Raw genomic sequence first — 23,974 nt, 5'->3', positions numbered from 1 at the left:
CATCAGCACCATGGTCCCCATGGCACAGACATCCCCAGCATCCCTGGCGTGCTGTGACACCCTGCTTCCATCTCTGCTGGGAGCAGAGAGAGGAGCAAAATTCCCAGTTCCTCCAAGCCACACTTGAGACCATCCTTGCCATAACAGCTGGGGCAATGCCCTAAAGACTCGCCCTTGTTGGGAGCTCCTGGGCCCAGGGCCAGCACCGCTCACACGGAGCAGGTGGAAACACCTTGGGCATGGGGAGAACACCGGGAAAACAGAGAGCACCGGGAAAACAGGGCAAACATCCCTGTCCCCGTCCCCGGCGGTGACAGCCGCTCGCGTGCCTGGTGGAGGAGGACGGGGATGATTCACAGCAGAGTGAACAAGCTGTGCAGGTTTCCGTACGAGCTCCCCCTCGCTCTGCCTCCCCTCCCACCCACCGCAGTCACGCTACAGCTACTCATCAACTCAGCACAGCACAGCTCCTGGAAAGACAGGGATGAAGTAACCTGAACACAGCGAGGGATGCCTGGCACAGCCTGTTCCCCACACTGTCTGTCCCCCAGTCTGTCCCTACAGTGTCCCCTAGTCTGTCCCCACACTGTCTGTCCCCCAGTCTGTCCCTACAGTGTCCCCTAGTCTGTCCCCACACTGTCTGTCCCCCAGTCTGTCCCTACAGTGTCCCCTAGTCTGTCCCCACACTGTCTGTCCCCCAGTCTGTCCCTACAGTGTCTCCTAGTCTGTCTCCACACTGTCTGTCCCCCAGTCTGTCCCTACAGTGTCCCCTAGTCTGTCCCCCAGTCTGTCCCTACAGTGTCCCCTAGTCTGTCCCCACAGTGTCTGTTCCCCACAGTGTCTCCCAGCCCATCCTCCTGCTGTCCCCCAGCCTGTCCCCACACTGTCTGTCCCCCAGCCCATACCCACACTGTTCCCCAGCCCATCCTCTTGCTGTCCCCACACTATCCCCACACTGTCCCCCAGTCCGTCCCCTCACTGTCTGTCCCCCAGCTTATCCCCACACTGTCCCCCCAGCCCATCCTCTCCCTGTCCCCCTGCTGCCCCCAGCCTGTCCCCTCACTGTCCTGCTGCTGGCTGCTGCAGAAGGGGCCCAGAGAGCCCCAAAGCAGAACCACACCGTGAGCAGGGTTTGCTTGGCCCCACTGGCACTGCTGCTGCCCCGGGACATGGTGGGGGGACTGAAGCCCCTCTGTGGTGGTGCAGGAATAATGCCAACCCCTGAGCAGCCCTGCCCTGGTCTGTGCACTGCTCCTGGGCTCAGGGAGAAGCACACCACGATTTTAGGGTGCCTGCAGGGACAGGGTGTGAACAAAGGGGTTGGTGGTCCCTCTGTGCCAGCTGGGGAGGGGTCTGCAGACAGAGAGGGCAGAACACACTTGCCCCACACCATCCCTGCTACTGAATCAGCTACATGTGCCAACCTGCAGAGAGAGAGAGAGAGAGCACAGGGACTCGGGCACTGCTGCCTCCCACCCTCCCTGCAGCAACCATGGGAACGGCATTTCCTCACTCGCATTCCCAACGTCACAGAGCTGCCACCAGCAAAGCAAAGGGGAAAAAAAAGGAAACCTAAAGAGCCCACTGCTCCCAGCCCATGTCCAGGGCACACAGGTGATGCCACACACAGCACAGGTGATGCCACACGCCTCTCAGTCTGGCAGCATTGCAGACACAAATGGAGACAGATGATTCAAGCTGTGCCAGCAGCACATCTGTAGCCTTGGGAAAACAGCCTCCTGACCCAAATCAGGCAAATCTGCTCCGTGCTGGAGGCATGAGCAGGTCACAGCATGTAGGAGATTCCCAGAGCTGGAGGAACACAGGGACATCCAATCTGGCCCTTCTCATCCCTTTCCCAGGTTCACCCCTGCTCAGAGTCACTCCCTGGACACAGGTGTGCAATCCCAGTCTCCACCAGCTCAGGCAGTCCCAGCCCTGCCTCTCAGAGCTGCTCTCTATCCCAATCCATCCCCTGCCATCCCAAAAGACTGGGTTTAACCCACCATGGGACACATGCCCAGTGCAGGCCCTGCAGCCTCTCCAGGCTCTGTCCCCAGCCCAGTGTATGGGGACATGTCCCCAGAGGTGCTCTGTGGCACACTCCCAATGACAGGGATCTCCCAGCCCTGTTCATGAGCCTTCTGTCAGCACAATGTAAAAGCTGTAATGGTGAGCACAGGCTCTCCTGCACACCCCAACCCCTGTGCTCACCAGGTTCTCTGTCCAGCCCCATGTCTCACAGCACCCCCAAGGTGCCCACCCCGCTGTCCCTGGCTCCCACCATCAGCCCCCAAACCTGCCAGCACTGTGGGGTTGTGGCTGGGGTGGGATCCCCTGGGAGATGGGAAAATATTCCCTGAGGATCCCTCCCACACGGATCACAACCACAGCAGTGACTGTGCACACAGGGGAACCACTGCAGCATCCACAGAGGGTGAGTTACCCCTGACACTCAGGCAGAGCCAGGTGGGATAAGTGTGCAGCCCCCTGGAGCCAGCACAACAATCCCTCCAGGGCTCTCAGTGCAGACCCACCATCACACAGAGCATCCCCCAAAATGTTCCTGTTGCTCATTTCCACTGGGGAGGAAGAGAAGGATCAATTTGTGCTAAAACTGAAACATGGTATTATCATCTATCCCTCATTTGAATAAAATCCCAGACAAGTTATTAAAGATGTGGTTGCACAAGCCACACAGGTCATGCAAAGGAGGAAAAGTCCTTGGTGCCTCTGGCTCTGCTGGGGCAGGACTGGCTGAGCCACAACCATGTCCCTCCTCCAGAGCTGAAAGTATTCCCTACACCGAATGTTTACTACAGGAATGAAGAGGGAAAAAATGCATCCTGACACAGGAGAGCCACGTTACACCTCGGCTGGGTGAACAAAGCAGGAAAAAAAACCAAAGTAAATCATTTTACCAGCCAAACCCCAACCCAAGTGCTTCCCCTGTGGTTTGCAAGGCACAGGGAGAGCCCAGGGGACCCTCTGCCCGTCCGAGCATGGAATGAGCTCCTTGGGACACACATGGATGCTCCAGGAAACCCTTCCCTGCCCCAAGGCAGGAATTCCCCAGGGTTGGGAAGACACAAGCTGGGCTGTGCAGGTGACTCACCTGGGCTGCCCACACTCACCACAGCCGTGGGCAGCAGCCAGGGCTCAGTGCCAGCAGCCCAGCACCATTTCTCATGGCACAGCCTGAGCAGAGCACAGTGCCAGCGGTCACAGCAACCCAGCCAGGTGGTTGCTGTTGGTTTTGCACCCTCCAGAGAGCAGGAGGCTCCTTTTCCTCCAAACAGGAGCCTGCAGAGCCCAGCACTCTCCTCTGAGCACTCAGGTTTGCACCTGCACAAACAGGGGCTGTTCCTGAACCTTGATCCCTCCCTTCTGTGCAAAGGTGTTGAGAAGGTTTGGGCTGTGACTGTTTTCTTCAGGGACCAGAAGAGCAAAAAGGATGAAAATAACCTAAGATGGGCTTTGGACTCCTTCTCCTCAACACCTGGGGCACAAGGACCATCACCCCAGATGGCAGCAGGTCACAAAGCAGCCCCAGACTGGGCTCATGCTCCAGCACACCCAAGGGCTTTCTCCCTGCAGAACCACATGAGGACACTTTGTACAGCCCCCTGTTATCCCCCTGCCCCCAGACCCACTCCCAGGGGCAGTGAGTGAGCTGAACCAGGGCCATGGGAATGGGAAAGGCAATGACAAAGTGGCAACGTGGGCCATGGGTGCCATGGGCCTGTCATGTTTCCTTATCACCCGCCCGGGCCTCGTTTGTGTAAAAAGGGAATTAAGCAAACACTGGGCAAAAGTTTCACTTTCGCTTCCAGTGTGTGTTGCAGATCCAGGGGCAGCTCCACCCGGGACTGGCCCTGCCACCCCACAGCCATGGGCACAGACACCTCCCAAAGGCTCAGCTTCACCCCCATGCTGCAGAGATGTGGAACAGAACCCATGTGTGAGCACATCCCAGAGTCTGCAACACCAACAGCACCACCAGGAACGACCCCACTTCAGGTTTTAAGCTGCACAGCAGCCTTGGAGCAGGATGTGTCCCAGGAAATATCCCAGAACTGCGGCAAAAGCCCTGCCCTGGTGGCAGCACAGGCCAGAGCAGCCACCCTGGCATGGTGCAGGTACACAGGGGTCAGCCCAGGGGGAAACTCATCACAATCACAGCCTGCAGGCACAGACAGAGGGGACACCACACCTCTGTGACAGCACAGCCACCAGCTGAGAACCTCAGCTGCTCACCACAGCCAGCATGGGACACTCTGGTGGGGCTCAGAGCTGGCAAGAGACCTGTGGGACAGTGCCACATCTCTCCTGGGAAGTTGGTGGGGCCAGAGGAGTTCCCAGGCACTGCAGGATCCAGGTCCAGCATCATTCCTTGGGTCCCATCCCTCCTCACTGCTGGCCACAGCAAAAAATACAGCTAAAGGAAAAGTGATCCAAAACACCAAACCAGCTCAGCTCCAGCTGTGCCTTTTGGGGCACCTCTGCCTTTCCCATGGGAGCCTGGGGCATGGCACAGCCAGCCCATGTGCCCCTCGTGGGGAGGGGGTTCACAGAGCAGCCCCAGCCCAGCCCCAGCACACAAATTGCAGTTTGTGCCGTGGGAACATGGCAGCAGCCGGGGCGTGGACGCCTTTGGTGGCTTCAAATTAGTGCCTGGGACTTGGAGGAAGGAAAACAAACCAGCAGAAACGTGGCAGGGCACCAGGCTGCACCCAGAGCCTGAAGGGGACAACAGCCCCATCGGCACCGGGACACGGCGCCTGCAGCACAGGAGGAGAGCACAGGGATGAGGAAGAGGAGGAGGAGGAAGAGGAGGGTGCCAGGCTCAGCCCTGTGCTACAGCACAGAGGAGGTGATGGCTGGCAGCCCCTGCCACCCCCACATCCTCTATCCTTATGTGGCTGCTTGTTTCCCAACCTGCAGGCATCTCCACATCACCACCCCAGTGCCTGGGCCCCAGCTCCCCCTCCATGCAGCACAGGGGCTGGAGGTGATGCCAGCACAGGGACGAGCCACTGGCTCCCTGCCTGCCCCTCTCACAGCCACAGGGACACGCAAAGGGAGAAAATCCTTCAGCATCCCTGGTCCTGATGGTCAGCACAGCTCCCGAGCTGGAGAACAACTTCCACGGCATCCAGGCTTCGAGTTCATTATTTATGTCACACTTGAAGTCTCTGCATCTGTAAAAACTTTCTGAATAATTTATGGATGGTGGATCAGGGAGGAAGAGGGACACGTTTTGCTGAAAACCAGGTCACTGAATACCAGCCAAGCAGCAAAGGGAGACAATGGAAACAGGCACAGAAACTCACTGGGGGAAAAAGATCCAACAGCATTTATGTACACGCAGACACACACACTCCAGAGATGCCCTTGGCATCTGAGGATATTTAGCAAAACCAGCCCTTCAGCAAATGAGGATCATTTTCAACCTCCTGAATTTATTCTTTCTTCAAAGGGAAGGAGAAAGCGCTGTGAATCATCCCTATCTCCCTCTGTACCTACACTGAGGGCAAAAGCAGGGCACAGCAGCCCTTTCACCAAACCCTGGCAGATTTTTTTGTGTGTCCTTACTCCAGTCTCACCATCCCTGCACTCCAGTGTTGGTGCTCCTGCCCAGCTCTGCAGAGGGCTCTTCCTCCCCTCCATCACCCAGCCCGAGCAGCCCCTCACCAATGCACAGTTACACATTCTCCCCACGCCTGTCTTCACACAAAGAGGATGTGAAACGTTCAGCAGAAGAGGCAAGAGGAAGGAAAAGGAGAGAGGATATTGCAAAGGCCTCACGTAACTCGGGCTGCAGGCTGTCACAGACACGTCCCTCACTCCACACTGATGTCCTGGGCCAGGTTTGCTGTCCCCAGGCCTGCCCAGCTCCACAGTGTCACAACAACAGCTGAGGAGCAGCACCGAGACCATGGCAGTGAGATAAGGCCACCATGCCCAGCCATGGAGAGAGAAACCAAAACCACTTGGAAACACCACTAAGAAATAAAAGCCAGTTAAGAAAAGCAAACACCTGGTCACAGTCAGGAATGGCCCCAGATATCACCTACACTGGCTCCCAGGGGTGACATCCCAGCCCCTGCAGCAGTGACACAGATACAACAACCAGCAACAGGCAGCACAGCAGCTCCTCACCCCTGGAGCATCCCCATCCCTGCTGCTGCACACTGCAGTGGTCTGTGAGGGCTCCTGGAACACAGCAGAGCTTGGACCTGTCACACACTGAGGGTGACACGGGTGGGAAGAGCCAGCCCAGGGCTCTGCTGGGGCATCACAGCCTGAAGCAGGCACTGAAGTCACTCCTGCAGCAGGAGAAGGATGCACAGAGGGCCAAGCATCCCAGCCAGGGAGGGGACACCTCTTCCCTGCCCCACATGCCCCAAACTCTCCCCCTGGGGACACCCCAGTGCCACACAAGCCAGGGAGGTGGCAGCAGGGCAGGCACTGATTTACTCTCCAGCACAATCAGCATTATTCCTGTCCCTGCAGCCTGGGCACCACTGGAACTCCCCTCCAGCCCTGTGCAGGAATTAAGGGCTAATCCAGGAACACATTCAATAGGAGCTACAAAACAATTCAGCCATAAAAACATCCTTATCTCCAGAGGCCAGCGAGCGTTCTTCCTGCCCGGTGTGGGCAGCCTGGGGCGTGCAGCACAGCCATGCCTGGGGGGACAGGAGCCCACTGCCAGCCACCAGCCCACAGGGGCTCACAGCACACCCCAAAATACCAAATACAGCGTGCCCAGGGTGAGAGCAGAGCCAGCCACCTCAGCCAGCACCTGCTACAAGCTCACTGACTATGCCCAGAGATGCCTCAGGACTCACCAGCTCACTCCTAAAATGTATTTTCTGTGATGAACAGATGTAGGATTTATTCTGGGATAAAATGAATGCTACAGGCAGGGCCAGGCACTGCTGCCTTCAGCAAACGCTCCACAGCACAAACCTGCAGAGCCATAAACGCACCCACAGCCGTCAGGTTTGAGATTCTTTTAGCCCCAAATGCCAAGAATTGGTACAATGGGAGTCCCTGTAAGCCAGATGTTGCCAGCTGCTACTTGAGCACGGAGGAACTGCACCCATGGGGCTCGGTGTGAGATCACAAGGGGAGGGAGCAGGAATCAGCCCTTGGTGGTGGGAATGGATGGAGCATCCCCTGCCCGGGCACCCTGGGGTGACCTTGCTGTCCCTGGCCTGGCTGGTTCACGGCAGGTGATGCTGCAGGGGCTCCTGTGTTTGTGATGTGTCCCTGTCACCCCACGGCACAGACTGCTGACCACACCAGCTGTCAACCTGCTGGGTACAGGCACCCCTGGATGGGGAAGCGCCCTGTGATTTGATGCCAAAAGAAACTTAAAAACAGGAAAAAAACCCCAAACGACCCTATGAGGGAACAGCACAAACAGAGCCACAGCTTGTGCCCACCCAGCACAGCACAGGCAGCCATGCAGAGGTGTCCCCAAGCCTGGCTGTGGGGACAGAGCCAGCACAGCCTGGGCACTGGGGAGGACTGGGACACTGCCAGCCACAGGTGAGGGTCTCCCCAGCCACAGGTGAGGGTCTGCCCAGCCACAGGTGAGGGTCTCCCCAGCCACAGGTGAGGGTTCTCCCCAGCCACAGGTGAGGGTCTCCCTAACCATAGGTGAGGGTCTGCCCAGCCACAGGTGAGGGTCTCCCTAACTACAGGTGAGGGTCTCCCCAGCCCCGAAGCCACAGCCTGCATCCCCCTGCCATCTCTGCATCCCCCTCCCACCCAGACCTCTCCCCACTGCTCTGCAGCTCTGCAGCCACCTCCTGTTCCCCATGGAGAGGGAGATGATAGCACTGGAGGGGTCAGCCCGGGCAGAGCCACACAGGGGGCTCCGGGCATCGCCCACCTGAGCACAGAGAGCACAGAGTCCAACAGGAGGGAGATGGGGGGCGATGCACCAACCCACCACCCCACAAAACCGCTCCCAAAGGATGCACAGAGCAGGACCTGCTGGATCAGGACCACAACCGCACACATCCCAATGGAGCAGGGCTGGAACCCCGCACATCCCTATGGACCCACCCTGATGGACCACACGCCTCCACACGGGCCGGGGCAAGGCTGTGCCTGTGCCATGGTCCAGAGCCTGGAGCACACATGGAGCACGGCCAGGCACATCCCGGTGCACCGGCACAGGGCACGGCCCGGGCTGGGCACGGCCCGCAGGTGGGCACAGGTGGGCACAGGTGGGCACAGGTGGGCACAGGTGGTCCCGGTGGAACAGCCCCGGCCCGGGGGTCCCGCAGGGCCGCCCCCAGCCCCGCACTTACTCTTGAGAGCGGCCACCAGCGACTTCCCGTCCTTGATGAGCTCCTTGATGAACTTGTTGGTCTTGTCCAGCTCGGCCTCGTGGGAGCGCAGCCTCTCCCGGAACTGCGGGCTGTCCAGGCAGCACTCGCTGAACTCCAGCGCCGGCAGCCCCATGCTGCCCGGCCCGGGGGAGAAAAGCACAAAAAAAAAAAAAAGAAAAAATTAAAAAAAAAAAATCCAAAATGCAGAAAACGCAAAACGGAAGGGGTTTTAGGGCCAGGCGCGCAGCCAGGCGGGGCGGGTGGCGGGAGCGCGGTGCCGGGCCAGGCCGAGCCGAGCCGAGCCGGGAGCGGGGCCGGGCAGGGCCGGGAGAGAGCGGGGCCGGGAGCGGAGCCGCCGCGCCGAGGGCGGAGCTGCCGCCGCCGCTCTGGGGCCGCCGCCCGGGCCCGCCCGCCCGTGCCGCCACTGCCGCGCCACGCCCCCCAGCGGCGGCCAATGGGAGCGCGCCGGTACCGCCTCTCCCCGCCCTCTCCGCCAGCTCGGCCAATCAGCTGCGGGGGCGGGGCTGTGCCCTCAGAGCGGCTGCCGCACCTGGGAGGAGGCGGTTCTGCAGAGGCGGCCACGGCCCGGCCTCGCTCCTGAGCCGCTCCTGAGCCGCTCCTGAGCCGCTCCTGAACCGCTCCCGCCACCCTGCCCGGCCCCGCTCCGCTCCTGAGCCGTTCCTGCCCCGCTCCTGAGCCGCTCCCGCCACTCTGCCCGGCCCTGCTCCGCTCCTGCTCCGCTCCTGCTCCGCTCCCGCCGCCCTCCCCGGCCCGGCCCCGCTCCTGAGCCGCTCCTGAGCCGCTCCCGCCGCCCTGCCCGGCCCTGCTCCGCTCCCGCCACTCTCCCAGGCCCCGCACCGCTCCTGAGCCGCTCCTGCCACCCTCCCCGGACCAGCCCTACCCTGCCCGGCCCTGCCCTGCCCGGCCCGGCCCGGCCCAGCCCCGCCGCGGGGAATCCCGGCCCGCCCCGAGCCTCGGCGGGTGGCGGCTCGCACGTTTCTCCTCCCCACGGCACATCTGTGCCGGAGATTACTGCCCGGCTTTAGCCGTGTGATCTGCCAGAATAAACCCCTAATCTCCGGGAAAGGCTGGGCGTGGAGCGGCAGCGGGAGGAGCTGTGGGGCCTGTCCCGGCGCGGTGTCCCCAGAGGAGCATCGTCCCACGGACAGTGCTGTCAGCGCTTCCCTCAGAGGTGATGGATGCGGTCACTTCTCCCCCCAGGCGGTGGCTGTGGCCGCTCACACAGCCCCGGTGGCTGCAGCACAGCCCGCTTCCTCCAGGAGCACGCCAGGAATGCGGCCCGGGAGCAGCAGCTGCCTCCTCACCTCCTCCCCGAGCCTGTCCGGAGAGAACTGCACCGCACAGAGCAAACTGCTCCTCCTCGCGGGTCCGCCTGCCTGCAGAAAAGTGCACGGTGGCCGCAGGAAAACGGGACATGGCATCGGCCCCACGGAGCTGAGTGACCCCATCCCTGCACAGACAGCGGCACCGAGCCGAGAACGGAGCCCCCCAAAGCCACCCCGGGCCGGCGGTGACCGCTCCCCACAGCCTGTGACAAACTGCCACAATTGCGGATAATCCCCGAGCGGCTGGAATTCCCTGTTTTATCCCCGGAGGGGAAGCCAAACCCCGCTGCCACCGAGCATCCCTGTCCCGCTCCCACCGAGCCCATCCCTGTCCCCGTTCCCACTGGACCATCTCTGTCCCTGCTCCCACTGGCCCATCCCTGTCCCCGCTCCCACTGGTCCATCCCTGTCCCCGCTCCCACTGGTCCATCCCTGTCCCCGCTCCCACTGGCCCATCCCTGTCCCCGCTCCCACTGGTCCATCCCTGTCCCGCTCCCACTGGTCCATCCCTGTCCCCGCTCCCACTGGCCCATCCCTGTCCCTGCTCCCACTGGCCCATCCCTGTCCCCGCTCCCACTGGTCCATCCCTGTCCCCGCTCCCACTGGCCCATCCCTGTCCCCGCTCACACTGGCCCATCCCTGTCCCTGCTCCCACTGGTCCATCCCTGTCCCCGCTCCCACTGGCCCATCCCTGTCCCCGCTCCCACTGGCCCATCCCTGTCCCCGCTCACACTGGCCCATCCCTGTCAGCTCAGCCATGAAAACCCCACCAGGCCTGGGGCCAGCTGCAGGAGGATGGCCCCACACAAAGCCCACTCCCAATGTTAAAAAGTTCATCCACCTGTGTTTTCCAGCAGTTAGATGCGGGCACAGGAACCTGACACCAGCTCAACCTTTTGTCTCTGTTTGTTTTTTTAATCCTCCAAAGCACGATTCTCTCCGTCCTCACACCACAGCCCTAATTCAGGCTGAGTCACCGCCTTCAAATATGGCTTGTGAGCCACATTTTTTTGGATGAGGCCTCCTAATTATAAAAAAGGGATGTAATACTAATTGCATGCTTATCTTGTAGGCAGGATATGAAGTTTAATGAGCTGTCATTTACGCCATATGCAGGCAGGCCCATAAAGCACGAGATGTTGTTATTTGGATTGTGCTCCCTAATTCCACCCTGCACAAAGCCACAGGAGCACTATTTGAGTTTTATCCTTCTCCATCACCATTGTATGTATTTAAAAGTGTTCCAGCACTCACTGCTAATGGAGAAGAACCTGTAACTAGATTTATAGGACACTGCCTTAGAGGATGGGAATATCTGGGGCTCGAAATTGAAATTTTTTTTTCAGCTCTTTTCCAGAATCGCAGAAAAGGATTATGCTCAGACTGTCATTTTCTGATGAGGACAGAATGGAGGCCACACAAAGCTCTGCCACACACGAAACACCACAAATAGCACTGGAACTGAGGCCTGAGGCAGGCAGTGAGGAATCTGCTCCCCTTTTTCTGCCTTTATTCATCAGGAGACACTTGTTGTGTTTGAGCTCCAAATGTGAGAGCAGAGCAGGGCAGCAGGAGTGGGGAGGAACAGCCATGGACATCTTCCAGCCCCATTTTCCTGGGATTGTGCATCCAAACTGCAAAAGACTATCATAGAATATCCTGAGAAGCAATCATGGAGCCCAGCTCATGGCCCTGCACAGGACACCCCAAAAATCTCACCACATTCCTGAGGACATTTATCACTGAAAGGGAAAATAAGCAAACAAACACCCCAGACTTTCACATCCTCCTGCCTGTGGATGACAACAGCTTTCATCCCTCTGTAATCCCTGCCATATTTGCCTGCTCTGATTTATTGTTTTAAGCAGCTGGGTTGTCTCACCCCGAGTGAGGCAGGTCAGCTGGACACTGTGTGGGGATCCAGCAGCACTGGACAGAACCCTGGCCACAGGCAGTGACCACAGCCTGTGCAGGGCTGTGCTCACACATCCTGCCCACAGATGAAAGCTGTGGCTGCCCTAATCCTGTCCTTGACCACACATTAGCACATTCCCCCTCGCTCACCAAACCACATCCCACAGCTCGCTCGCACAGGGAACATCCGCAGAAAACTACTCCAGCATTAAAATTAAAATGTAAAAAGAGAGTTTCTACCTAGATTAGGTGACTCTGGCTCAAATAACTGCTGGTGCAGGGGTGGGGGCTGCCACAGCCAAGCAGAGGGAAGAGAGAGACTGCCAGAGGACAGGGTTAGATGGGATTTTGGGCAGGAATTATTCCCTGGCAGGGTGGGCAGGGCTGGCACAGGGTGCCCAGAGCAGCTGTGGCTGCCCCTGGATCCCTGGAATGGACACTGGGGCTTGGAGCAGCCTGGGGACAGTGGAAGGTGTCCCTGCCATGGCAGGGGGTGAGAACTGGGTGATCTTTGAGGCCCTTTCCAACCCAAACCAGTCTGGGGTTCTGTGAGTGCAGCAGCATCAGCTCAGCCCCAGCCCTGTCCTGCCACCAGCCTTATCTCTGGGTGGGTCACAAAACCAGCCGGATTAAACCAGTTTGTTTGAAAAACAGCAATTCTTTCCAGAGTGAGCTTTCAGCTGGATCAGCTCCCTCATCCGAGCACAGCATCCTCCCACCTCCACATCCCTGCCCAGCCTCACAGCGGCTGCACTTGTCACCGGTGCCCGTGACACATCCATTGCTAACTCGGCGGAAGGAGCCCCTTCTCCTCCAGGAAAGCTTTGTGCCAGTTACATTGAGCAATTAGAGAAAGCCGGAGTGACAGCAGGAGAGGGAGGTGAGGAGGCAGCTCTGAGTCCCAGTGTCAGCTCTTGGCATCTCACGGCTCTGGGCAGCCTGGAGAGACAGAGCCCGAGGAGAGGCTGGGGCTGAGCTCAGCAGCCTCATCCCCTCACTATCCTGCCTCAGGGATCTCCCCAAAAGCTGCCCTGGTCCCCACAGCATTCCCAAAGCTGTGAAAATCACAGCCCATGTCACAGGGGGAGGGACAGCCCAAAACCACCCTCTGCTCCAGGTCTCACACCACCAAAGGCTTGGGCACTAATGCATTTCATTAAACCCCAGGAGACACCAGCAGGGCATCCTGACTGAGGCTTGGGCACTAATGCATTTCATTAAACCCCAGGAGACACCAGCAGGGCATCCTGACTGCCAGAATGCAGGAGCTTCCTTGGAATTGCCCTCAGGCAGCAATGTTCAAGGTCTACTTATTGTGTGGCTGTGGATCACACTCACATCTTCCCTGCTCCCAGACTCTTTTTATTGGGGTAGACACAGATGAGGCATTGTTTATGACAAAAAAACAAACCAGATAATGCAATAGAGCATCATAATGGATCCCCTTCAATTAATTCCCTGTTGTAAACCAAAGGGCAAGTATTGACCTGTTGTACTGACAACCCTCCAAGAGATCTGATCCTTGACCTTGGACCTTTCGTTGGCTGTGAATACAACTCCAGGGTAGACACCAAGGGCTTCCCCTTCTCCCATGCTGTGCTGGGAATGTGCTGTGGGTATATTCCTGTTTGACACCTCTCCCTGTGACTGCAGCCAGCAGCCTCAGTGACACCCTCAGCGTGACAGTGCTGCCTGCACTCACGAGCTCTCCATAGAACATGATTTTAGATATATATATATATATATATATATATATTTTAGAGTGGAACAGTACTTTCCCTCACTGCGTTGCACCTCTCACAGTCACACATGAATTTCCACCTACTCGATTCCTTTTTTTTTCCCCTTCTGCAGCTCACTTTTCTCCTTGCAGTCACTCCTCCTGGCCCGCAGGCAGATTTGCAGGGGTGGGTGAGACGAGACAGGAGACGGGAACAGCAGTGACACAGCCCAGCCTCTGCAGGGGGACACATCCCCTGAAATGAAAAGCAAACTGGGCTGGGGGTCTCTGCTCCCAAATTCTCTTCAGCTCCCAGCTCACACTCATTAACCTCCCATGATTTTTTTGCATTATCATTAGCTATTTGTGCTGCCAAGTCTCCCCAGACACCACAGGTTTGGAACTGGTTTCCTGTAGAACAGAAATATCAACGCCATCTCCTGTTAGTCAGCCTGTGGTGCCACAACCATCTCCACATCCAGCTCCTTTCCAGGTCCCTGAACCCACACTCAACGCCTTGGGCCATGAGTTGCTGTAGCTGATGAGCCTCTTATCTATTTTAATTAATTGGCTTCACCTCCTGCTCGTGCTGTGCCACACTCACACCTGCCTGGACCTGCCCAGGTCCTTGCTGTGCCAAGCCTGGGAAGTGCCTCCAGGAGATCTGGGAGCACCAAGGAGAGCAGGAATCTCCAGGACAAAGCCCCAGGGCTGTGCATCCGAGGGGAGCTGTCTCTGGAAGAGACACAGTTCCCTTTCATCTCCCTGGCAGCTGTCAGAGCAGATAGAGCAGGAGCCAGCTCCCGGTGCAGGGAGCACAGGGACACTCCTCAGCCTGGAGGGAGGTTCCTGGGGCTTGTGCTTTTATCCGGCGGGGAAGGTTTGTTTCCTTTGATTCCTTGTTAAAAATAGCAGAAAAGTTCTCAGTGCTCTGCAGCTGGGACACTGGGCAGCTGTGTGTGCCCCTGGCCCTTGGGCTGCCCCAGCTCTGCCCTGTCACACTGCACGGGGGGCATTTGCCCAGCTCTGTGGATTTTGGCACAATTCCCCCGAGTGCTGCTTGTCTCCCCCTTCCCCAATTTCAGGGGCAGCTAACTTACATTTTTATTACTTTACTAAGATTCAAACACTGCTCCAACTCCTGTCCAACTGCAAACCTCCCTCCTCCTGTCCCAATGTGTGACCCCAACCCTGCCTGCTGGCAGGACCCTGAACCAGGATCCTCCTCAGGGATACTCACAAACCCCTGTGCCTTTTGCTTGCCTGATGTCAAGTTTGACTTTTGTTTCCAGGATGATCCTCAGGGTGCTGCAGCCTGCCTTCCACTCTCAATGTCTGCTTTGTGTCCCCATAACTCAGTGGTGGCATTGATGACCAGTGATCAAAGGCACCCTGAGAGCCTTATGCTGAAGCAGCTTTTAGAACTGCCATGCTGAGGGTCTGTGCTCACCCTGTTCTGGCCAGGAATGGGACACAGAATAACTTACAAACCAGAAACATTATTTTAAAGAGCAGTGCCTCATTGGGGCATTGCAGAGGTTCAGTTTCCCAGCAGCACAAACCCCTGTTTGACTGGAGCCACAATGACCCTTCTCTGTCTCCCTTGGGAGCAGCATTCCCACTGTAAATGTTACCAGGGCTGTGCACACATGTGGGACAGAACAAAGCTCTGCATTATCAGGCCTGTGGCAGCCCCACTCAGGCTGGGTTACACACCAGGGAAGTGGTGGCTGCAGGGTCACAGCTCCTGGAGATGTCAGGGTTGCTCCAGCACAAAGATGAGGGTGGCACATTTCTGGCTCAGGGAGCTGGGATTGTCTGGAGGCATTTGGCACATTTAACATGATGCAGGAAGGACACACAACTCCACAGAACAGCGTGGGTTGGAAGGAAGCTTCCAAATCATCCAGTTCCAGCCATGGGCAGGGACAATTTCCACAGCAGCAGGGTGCTCCAACCCCTGTCCAACCTGGCCTTGGACACTTCCAGGGATGGGGCAGCCACCACTCCACTGTTTTCACACATATATTTGTATATTTAGTCACCTTCCAGGCAAAGACAGGGTCAGTGGTGCTGAAGATCACTGTCCCCTGGCCCATGGTCCAGGTTACATTTCATCCTGAGAGGAGGGTGGGCTTCATCATCATCATCATCATCATCATCATCATCATCATCATCATCATCATCATCATCATTCCCTTCATCCCTGACCCTTCATTGTGCTGTCCAAAATCTTCACTAGCTCCTCTTCCATCCAGGCATCCCTGGCACAAGGATTCTGCAGAACAGAGTGGTGGATATTTATCAAGTGAAGAGAAGAAAGAAATCCACTCCCTATAACTGCCAGAAAAGTGGCAAAGGAAACATCACCACAGGCCCTCAGGGACGCCCTTACTGACAGAAAAATAGAAGTGATACCTAATCCCCAACAAGTTTCAAGCTTGGGATTTTTTAGGTGAATTCCTTAAGGAAGGAGGTGAACACACAGCACAAAATACAGAAAACCCACAACATATCACCGTGATGGAAATGATTTTGGAAAAAAGAGCTGGTCATAGATGTTCTCTAAATTCCCTGGGAGGCAAAGAAAAGGCCTGACAGGTGCATTTTGGGCAGTGACAAGGCATCGAGCAGCTGGCCAAGCTACAGTTAAACACACAAAGTCAGAAACAAGCCCTCAATTAAATGGAAAAGTGAAATTAGTCACGCCCCTGGGAGTCACTGCACTGCAGGAAGCTGAAATGGAAAAGTGGAGGAACCAAGGGCTATGGAATGATATCCATGGAAGAAGTATTTAAATAACAGGGTTAATTATAAAGATGACAAAGTTTCATTGTCAGGAAAGGCTAAACACTCTGCTTTTTGGGAGAAATACAGAATCCCCTCAAAGGCCCAGCCGAGCAGCTGCCACTCATTTCCTCCCCAAACATAAAGGATCAGCCTCTCTCCATGTCCTACAGGGGAGCTTTGGTCTCATAATTCTCTGTGGATAAACATTTCCACAGGTTGTGGGGAGGAGAGGGAGCACCAGGCAGGACCCCAGGGAGCTGGGCTGTGAGTGCCTCATCCTGGCCCAGAAAAACTCAGCTGTGTCCCTTGGGGCTGGAACAGCAGCAGGCAGCACCCAGAGGTGTCACTTGCACCAAGCCCAAAGCCAAGGCAGGAAAGGTTTGGCCACCACCTGCATTAGACACCCAAAATCCATCCCAGTGCTCATCTGTGGCTGCACAGGAGCTGGAGGCAAACCCCAGTGCCTCCAGAGAGAATTCCAGCAGGCACCAGTGCTCCCAGCCTGGGTGACCAGCACAGCTGCCCCAGCCAGGAGCTCTGCAATGAGCTGGAGGTGGCCAGAGCAGCATCATTTATATCCCACTCCACTCTGGATCCCACCAGCACCGACACCCTGCAACTGCTCCCTGTCCCAGCAGCACCTCTGGAGGGGGAGCCTTTCCCAGAGAGCACCTGCAAGCCCAGAGACACAAAAGGGATTCAGGAACATCCCATTCCATCCCTCACCATGGGCAGGGACACTTTCCATCATCCCAGGCTGCTCCAAGCCCCAATGTCCAGCCTGGCCTTGGGCACTGCAGGGATCCAGGGGCAGCTCTGGGCTCCCCAGGGCTCAACACCTGCATCATAAAAGGTTTCAAAGACAACCCATCCCTAAGGATTCCAGTCCCTAAGGAGGCAGGATCCACACCAGGCTGCTTCTCCCAGGCCCCTCAGGAGGGGTGTGAAGCCATCTGAAACCTCCAACCCCTTTCACTGGGGTTCTGTTACCACAAGACAATTCCAAGGAGAGGAATGTTTTCCCAAAATTTGTACAACCACTGGAAAAATGTCACAAACCACTGTGAAATTGAGCTGAAGCCGTATTTCCAGGAATTAGAAGCAGAAGTTCCCAAACCAAACTGCAGTTTCCTTTTTGGAGGGGCTCCAGGGATGTCTGCTGTGCATTAGCCCTGCTACGACCCATACAAGGGATGTGAGCTCTGCCTCCCCCTGTGTAAATAGTAATTTCCTCCTGGTGCTGCTCAGCTCCCAGCCCTCAGCCTTCCCTCTTCTTCTGTCTCTGCTCCTGGAATCTGGATGGAGATTTTTTTCTTTCCCCAGCACTCAGAGACCAGCCCCACACATGGACCACTTTACAGCAACTCCCCACTGTTGGCTTCAGTGCAAATCGTTTTTAATTCTCATAATTAGGCAAGGCCTCTGCCTTTCCTGCATAAAAATATCTTCAAACAGCTTCTCGAAATTCCTGTGGAAATCCCCACTAACTGTCCCGGCCGTGCCCGGAAACCCAGACAAAGGGTTTGTTCCTGGGGCTGGGCTCCCCCTGCCTGAGCCTGCAGCCCCAGTGTCACTGCACCCCCGGGGTGTCACCGTGCTCTGAGTGGCCTCTGCCTGTCCCTGGCTCTGCACGTCCTTTGTCCTCTGCTCTGGGGTGTCAGAGGAAGGGTGGCAGAGCAAGAGGGTCACCCTGAAGGTCCCCAAGGGCTGGGGATGGTGGGGAAATCCCTGGAGGGCTGAGCCAGGCAGGCTGGAGGAGCTGGAAGGGCAGGAATGGAAAGGCTGCAGCCCGGCTGATTTCCCAGAAAAGGGGAGAAAAACCAGAAAACGGATTAGTGTTTTTTAAAGTTAATGATTATAGGAATAAAAGCAAGGAGGTGCCCCACAGGGAGCTGTGCCAGCCTGTCTGTCTGTCCCTGTGCCAGCTTGTCTGTGTGTCCTACTGCCAACTTGTCTGTGTGTCCTACTGTCAGCCTGTCCGTGTGTCCATGTGCCAGCAAGTCCATCTGTCCCAGTGCCATCCTGTCTTTGTGTCCATGTGCCAGCCTGTCCGTGTGTCCCAGGCCAGTCTGTCCGTGTGTCCCACTGCCACCCTGTCCATCTGTCCCTGTGCTAACTTGTCTGTGTGTCCCACTGCCACCCTGTCCATATGTCCCAGGACTAGCCTGTCCATGTGTCCCTGCGCCAGCTTGTCTGTGTGTCCTGTCTTGCCTGTCCCCACCCGTCAGCACTGGGGACACGGGGACACAACCTGCGTCGGAGGGGACAGCTGTGGCAGCAACAGAGCAAAATTATCCTCATCGCCTCAATTATTTTCCAGGGACACATTTCACCTGCTCCAGGGCGCGGTGTGAGGTGTCCTGGTGGCACAGGGACAGGGACAGTCACAGACCCGGGACAGGCACACTCAGCCTCACACTCACCTCACAGAGCCAGCCCAGGCTCTGCTCCGTGTTTGCTTTCACAGCTCTGCTGGCACAGGACATGCCCTTGAAACGTGCAGATAAGACACTGATGATGATGGGGAGCAATTCCCTTGGCCGTTAAAAACATCCAGTGCCCGGGGAGCTCCTCATCTGACACCTGCTGGGAGGGCACTGTGGGCACCTGGGGAATCCCAGGGGCACTGCAGCACTGCCAGGGGGGCCCAGAGCAGCCCCAGGGGAGCCCAGGGGCACCACTGCCCACCCTGCCTGTGCCCAGCCCAGTGCCAGGGGCAGCATCAAAGCTCCCATCCCCTCACAACACTCTCCTCTCCAATCCTGCTTGTGGTTCATTTCCCTGCAGAGCTGTCCCCCAAACACCAGTCACAATTTCCAGGTAACAGGGAAACCCCCTCTTTGCCCTGTGCCCCAGCTGTGCCCACCCCATCCAGCTGTGCCATCCCCATCCAGCTGTGCCCGACCCCATCCAGCTGTGCCATCCCCATCCAGCTGTGCCATCCCCCATCCAGCTGTGCCCACCCCATCCAGCTGTGCCATCCCCATCCAGCTGTGCTGTCCCGGGGGTCTGTCCTTGTTCATTCCCCTCCTGCTCTTGTCCCCTTGCTGTCCCCATCCCATGGCAGATGCAGGAGGCCCAAGGGCTGAGCTCATCTCATCCCATCCCTGTTTATATTCATGTGGCTTCTGAGATTTGGTTTGTATCCATAAAAATATGTTATTTACTGTACAATTAAATATTTGTTTCCTAGTGAGTTGGGCTGGGGTGAGCTGTGGTTTCTACAATACCCTTTAAGCATGGCTTACACCCTTCCTCATTGCTTTCCCTTTCATACCTTTAATTCCCTCACTCCTCGTGCCTTTATCAGCTGCAGAGAGCTTTGCCAGGGACTTTACAATGTAAAATATTAAACAACAACAAAAAATTAAAAATTATTTTTAAATTGGCTTCCTCTCTCACTCACTTTTTTTCTGTGGGAAGTGCAGCGGCAAACCAAAAGCAGAATATTTCTTAATTACTCAGAAGTACTTCCCCTGCACATACACCAGCCTGGGCACCCAATTATTGTGTTTATAACGGTGGTGACAGTGCAGGGACAGACCCGAGCGGGCTGTCACAGCCTGTGCCTGCACATTATCTGCCTCAGCAGCCCTTGTGTTTGGCTCTGATGGTTGTTGTTTGCAGCAGGACCCGCCAGGGCAGGGCAGGGCTGGGTGCCTGCCTGGCACTCCTGTCCCCATGGGTGACACTCTGCTCCACTGGGATGGGACCAGCCCGGGGTTTCTGCCCACGTTTGATCCCTGCTGTGATTTGTGGGAATGTCCCATGCAGGGCCAGGAGTTGGACTCAATGATTTTTATGGATCCCTCCAGCTCAGGCTCTTCCATGATGCTCTGATGAGGTGACCCCTATTTTTTCTGGGTTTTTTGGACATACATCTCTTAAACCCATTTCAGCGCAGAAACCCAAATGATTTCTCTCACTTTTCCTGGCAGCAGGCGAGTTTCCCATTCCTTTGGCACTTCCCAGTCGGGCTCTGGCCTCTCCCTGTCCCCGTGCAGCCCCAGCACAGGCAGCCCCCAGCCAGGCCAGCCGCCCCCTGCCCCACTCCCAGAGCCCAGGACAAGGCCAAGCTGCAATTTCCCGGGTTAATTGCCAGGATGCCAATGCAGGGGAGAGACAGAGATCCCTTTGTGCCGGCTCCAAGTGCCTCTGTTCCAGGAGAACGGCTCATAACCGACCTTGCTTTGTGTGCCCAGCCCTGGCTGGACACTGTTTGCACAAGTAGCTGGGCTGACAAAGACAAAATGGAGAATTCTTGGAGATTTTGGGTGGTGAGATATCTCCTGGAGCAGCCCTCAGACACAGTAGCCCCAGTTGTGTTTTCCTCATGGGTTCGGATCAGAAAATCCAGCAGGGCTGACATTGCTGAGGGAGCCACCACTGGGGGATCCTGGGCTGCTCTCCCTCACCCAGAAAGGCAGAAAAAACCTTCTGAGGCAGAGAGGGAAGGGAACATCCACCAGTGGCACACAGGAGAGCTGGGGTCCTCCAGGTCCATCCATCCTTGGTGCAGCCCCCCTGGCAGTGTCAGGGCACACCCTGCTTGTGCCAAAACGAGGAGAGAAAACTCTGTGCCTCTTGTCAAGCACATGGGAAATAAAATAAAAGCCAAGACAGTGCCCAGCACAGCCCAGGGAGCAGCTGGGACAGCTCTGAGGGGATGTTCATAGATGGGATTTTGCCACCTTTCCTTCAGAGCCACCTCTGCTGATGACAGACCCTGCTTGGAGCCTTTTCCTTCCCAGGTGGGGAGAAAGCTGCCTTGGCTTGGCTTCCAGGGAAGTGGGGCAGCTACAAAAGCTCTGGAAACCACACAACAATCAGAGGAAAGAGGAAAGTGATGCTGATGAGCAGACAGTGTCTCCAGGCCTCACCTGGAAGGACAGCAGACATGGCAAAGGAGCAGAGGGTGATGCACCACACCCTGCCCCGCAGGAATTCCCGGGGTGGCAGCAGCTCCCGAGGTCAGAAAGGTTAAAAAGCACCCAGAGCTGCATAACCTGAGCCTGAGGAGCCTCCCAGGCTCTCTGTGTGTAGATATTTATATATGTATATATATTTTAATATATTTGTATTGATATGTAAGTGGCACAGGGTGCCCAGAGCAGCTGTGGAAGTGTCCAAGGCCAGGTTGGACAGGGCTTGGAGCAACCTGGGACAGTTTGAGTTGTCCCTGCCCATGGCAGGAGCTGAAACAACTTGGGCTTTAAGGTTTCTTCCAATCCAAACCATTCCACGAGTCCGTGATTCTGTTTTTTTGGTAAGTTTTGGAAGATTGTGATGAGGGAATAACAAACTGCTGGTGGGATCTCAGCAGCTCTTGGAACAGGCTGTGGCAGGGGATTGAGGCTGCTCATGATGGAGCAGGAACTGCAGGGAGGAAACATCACTGGCCAGGGGAGGGGGACAAATGGATTCTGTCAAGCTAACTGGAGCTATTTTTAGATAAAACTGTAATTAAGTCAGTACTTGATAACAGCAGGACTTTTAAGGTAATGGGGCTTCTGTTACATATCTAAATGCAACATGGCACATATTAAATGAATCAGGAGATGTCTGTTTTCCCTGGAATGTAATTACAGCAGAGGCCTGGCTTGGTCAGGGTATCCAGGAGAGCCCTTTGGGAGGCAGCTCTTGACTCTGAGCTAATGCCCAGCCGAGTAAACAACGCTGGGGTCAGTGTCTCGGGTCATTTGTTAAAATACAAAGGCTGGGAGTCATTCCTCAGGAGGGGCTGCTCCCTCCTGGGAAACGGGCTGGGGAGCACCAGAGGGATCCTGGTGGAGGAGATGGGACTGAGAGTCACCTCCAGGACCAGGGCAAAGCCAAACAGAATCTCTGTCCTGGGCCTGCCTGGGCGAGGGACAGCTCTGGCAGAGCTCAGGGAGGGCAAGAGGACCTTAGTGAGGCCCAGGCTCCCCCCTGGCTCCCAGGGGCAGAGCCCTGACCCCCCCTGTGCTCCTGCAGGAGCAGAACCTGGAGCAGCTGCAGTGGCTTTGGGGGATCCCCAGGGCCACCAGATGTTCCCTTGGTGTGACACCAACTGTGCCCAGGGACAGCTGTACCCGCTGCCACCCAGATGTGCTCCAGCTGTGGATGCTGCAGCCTCACCTGCACGGGCCTCACATACCCTGCGGCTGCCAGATGTGCCACAGCCAGAGCAGCTGTGCCCCGGCTCCAGATGTGCCCCGGCATGGCCATCATCCTCTCTTTGCCCTGTGTCCCAGCTGTGCCCCTCCCCATCCAGATGTGCTCATCCCCATCCAGCTATGCCCGCCCCCTCCATCTGTGCCTGTTCCCCATCCAGCTGTGCCTGTTCTCCATCCAGCTGTGCCTGTCCCCATCCAGCTGTGCTGTCCCCATCCAGCTCTGCCTGTCCCCATCCAGCTGTGCCCCGCCCCATCCAGCTGTGCCCAGCTGCGGTTCCGCGGCGCCCTCTGGCGGCTCCGGAGCCTCCCTGCGCCTCCCTCTCCTGCGGGATTTTCCCGGCTCAGTCATTTTATTCACCTTTTCCTTCATTAGAACCTCTGTTACCTTTATTAAGTGACTTTTCCCCTCCTCTTCAGCGATTGTTGAAGGGAAAAGTGGCCCCGTAGGAGTTTCTGGTTACCAAAATTCACCTTACTGAGATAAACACCTCAATTTGGAGAGACTGCAAGAGGAAAGATTTGGCCTTGGTGAGAGTCCCCCAAAAAGAGAGAATTTAGGAAGTGTCAGAGATCAATTCCTTATTTCTTATAAATATTTCTTATAAATATTTCTTATAAATATTTATATATAACTATATATATTAAATAAATATATATAAATATTTCCTTATTTCTTATAAATTCCTTATAACATAAAACTGGTTAATGGGAAGCAGGAATAAGAAGACATTTAAATAAGTCTTTAATACAAATAATACAATTTAATAGCTTTACATATTTAATCTACATTTGTGATGTACTTAATATACAGGATATTTTAAAAAAATAAGGTAAAAATAGGATAAAAAGAGTCATCCTGACAGTGCTGAGCGTGTGGCACCAGGATGTCCCCAAGAGTGTCCTCAGAGGAGACCCCAGGGCAGGAATGGGCAGGGTGACCAAAGGATCTGGATTGCTGCACATGGAGTGGAGGGGCCTGGCTCCCCCTGTCCCCTCCTGTCCCCTCCTGTCCCTCTCCTCCCTTGTCCCCTCCTGTCCCCTCCTGTCCCCCCCGTCCCTCCTGTCCCTCTCCCGGCTCTGGTGGCAGCACACGGAGCCAGGACTGGCCGCAGTTCATTCCAAGGCTGCTCTGAGCATATTTTTAATATATTTATCTCCCGCCAGCTTCCTGCCAGGCTGGTCTGGGGGGAGGAAACGGGCCCACCACGGCTCCAACCAGCCCTTTGGGGCAGGGAGGGACAGAAAGGGCTCTGCAGGAGGGCAGGGACAGGGCAGGGACAGGAGCTGGTGGCACCGTTTGTCCCCAGGACAGAGATCCTGGAAGGGCCTCCGGGAAAGGGAGAGGCTGGATTCAATCCTTGTCTTTCACCTGGGCTGGAGTCCAGCCCCAAAATAGCCGGCCAAAAACAAGATCACATGAGAGGGGAAAAAAATAGCAAAGGCGAAGGATTGTCCATCCATCCATCGCTCCGTGCCCGGTGCGGGTGCAGAGCCCGGAGTGCGGCCTGACAGGGGACCGGAGCCGCGGGGACCCGGCTGTGACCCCGGCTGTGACCCCCGGCTGTGACCCGGCTGTGACCCGGCTGTGACCCCCGGCTGTGACCTCGGCTGTGACCCCCGGCTGTGACCCGGCTGTGACCTTGGCTGTGACCCCGGCTGTGACCCCGGCTGTGACCTCGGCTGTGACCCCCGGCTGTG

General features: G+C 56.5%; 1 protein-coding gene across 2 annotated transcripts in view; it reads right to left on the bottom strand.

The window, feature by feature from the left end:
* ARHGAP26 (Rho GTPase activating protein 26) overlaps nt 1-8,917 on the bottom strand; it is a 101,383-nt gene extending 92,466 nt beyond the window's left edge. Inside the window, exon 1 of one of the 2 annotated variants that reach the window (XM_083871965.1) lies at nt 8,331-8,917. In XM_083871965.1, the coding sequence (XP_083728091.1) occupies nt 8,331-8,484 (154 nt within the window). In that variant the 5' untranslated portion in view covers nt 8,485-8,917. The remainder of the gene's footprint in view (nt 1-8,330) is intronic. The other variant, XM_083871966.1, reaches the window with a different exon arrangement.
* Nucleotides 8,918-23,974: the final 15,057 nt, after the last annotated feature.

This window comes from Zosterops lateralis (genome assembly GCF_965231275.1).
Source record: "Zosterops lateralis genome assembly, chromosome: 14".
In the NCBI taxonomy this organism is placed as follows: Eukaryota; Metazoa; Chordata; class Aves; order Passeriformes; family Zosteropidae; genus Zosterops; species Zosterops lateralis.
This window is presented reverse-complemented; position numbering and strand designations above follow the sequence as displayed.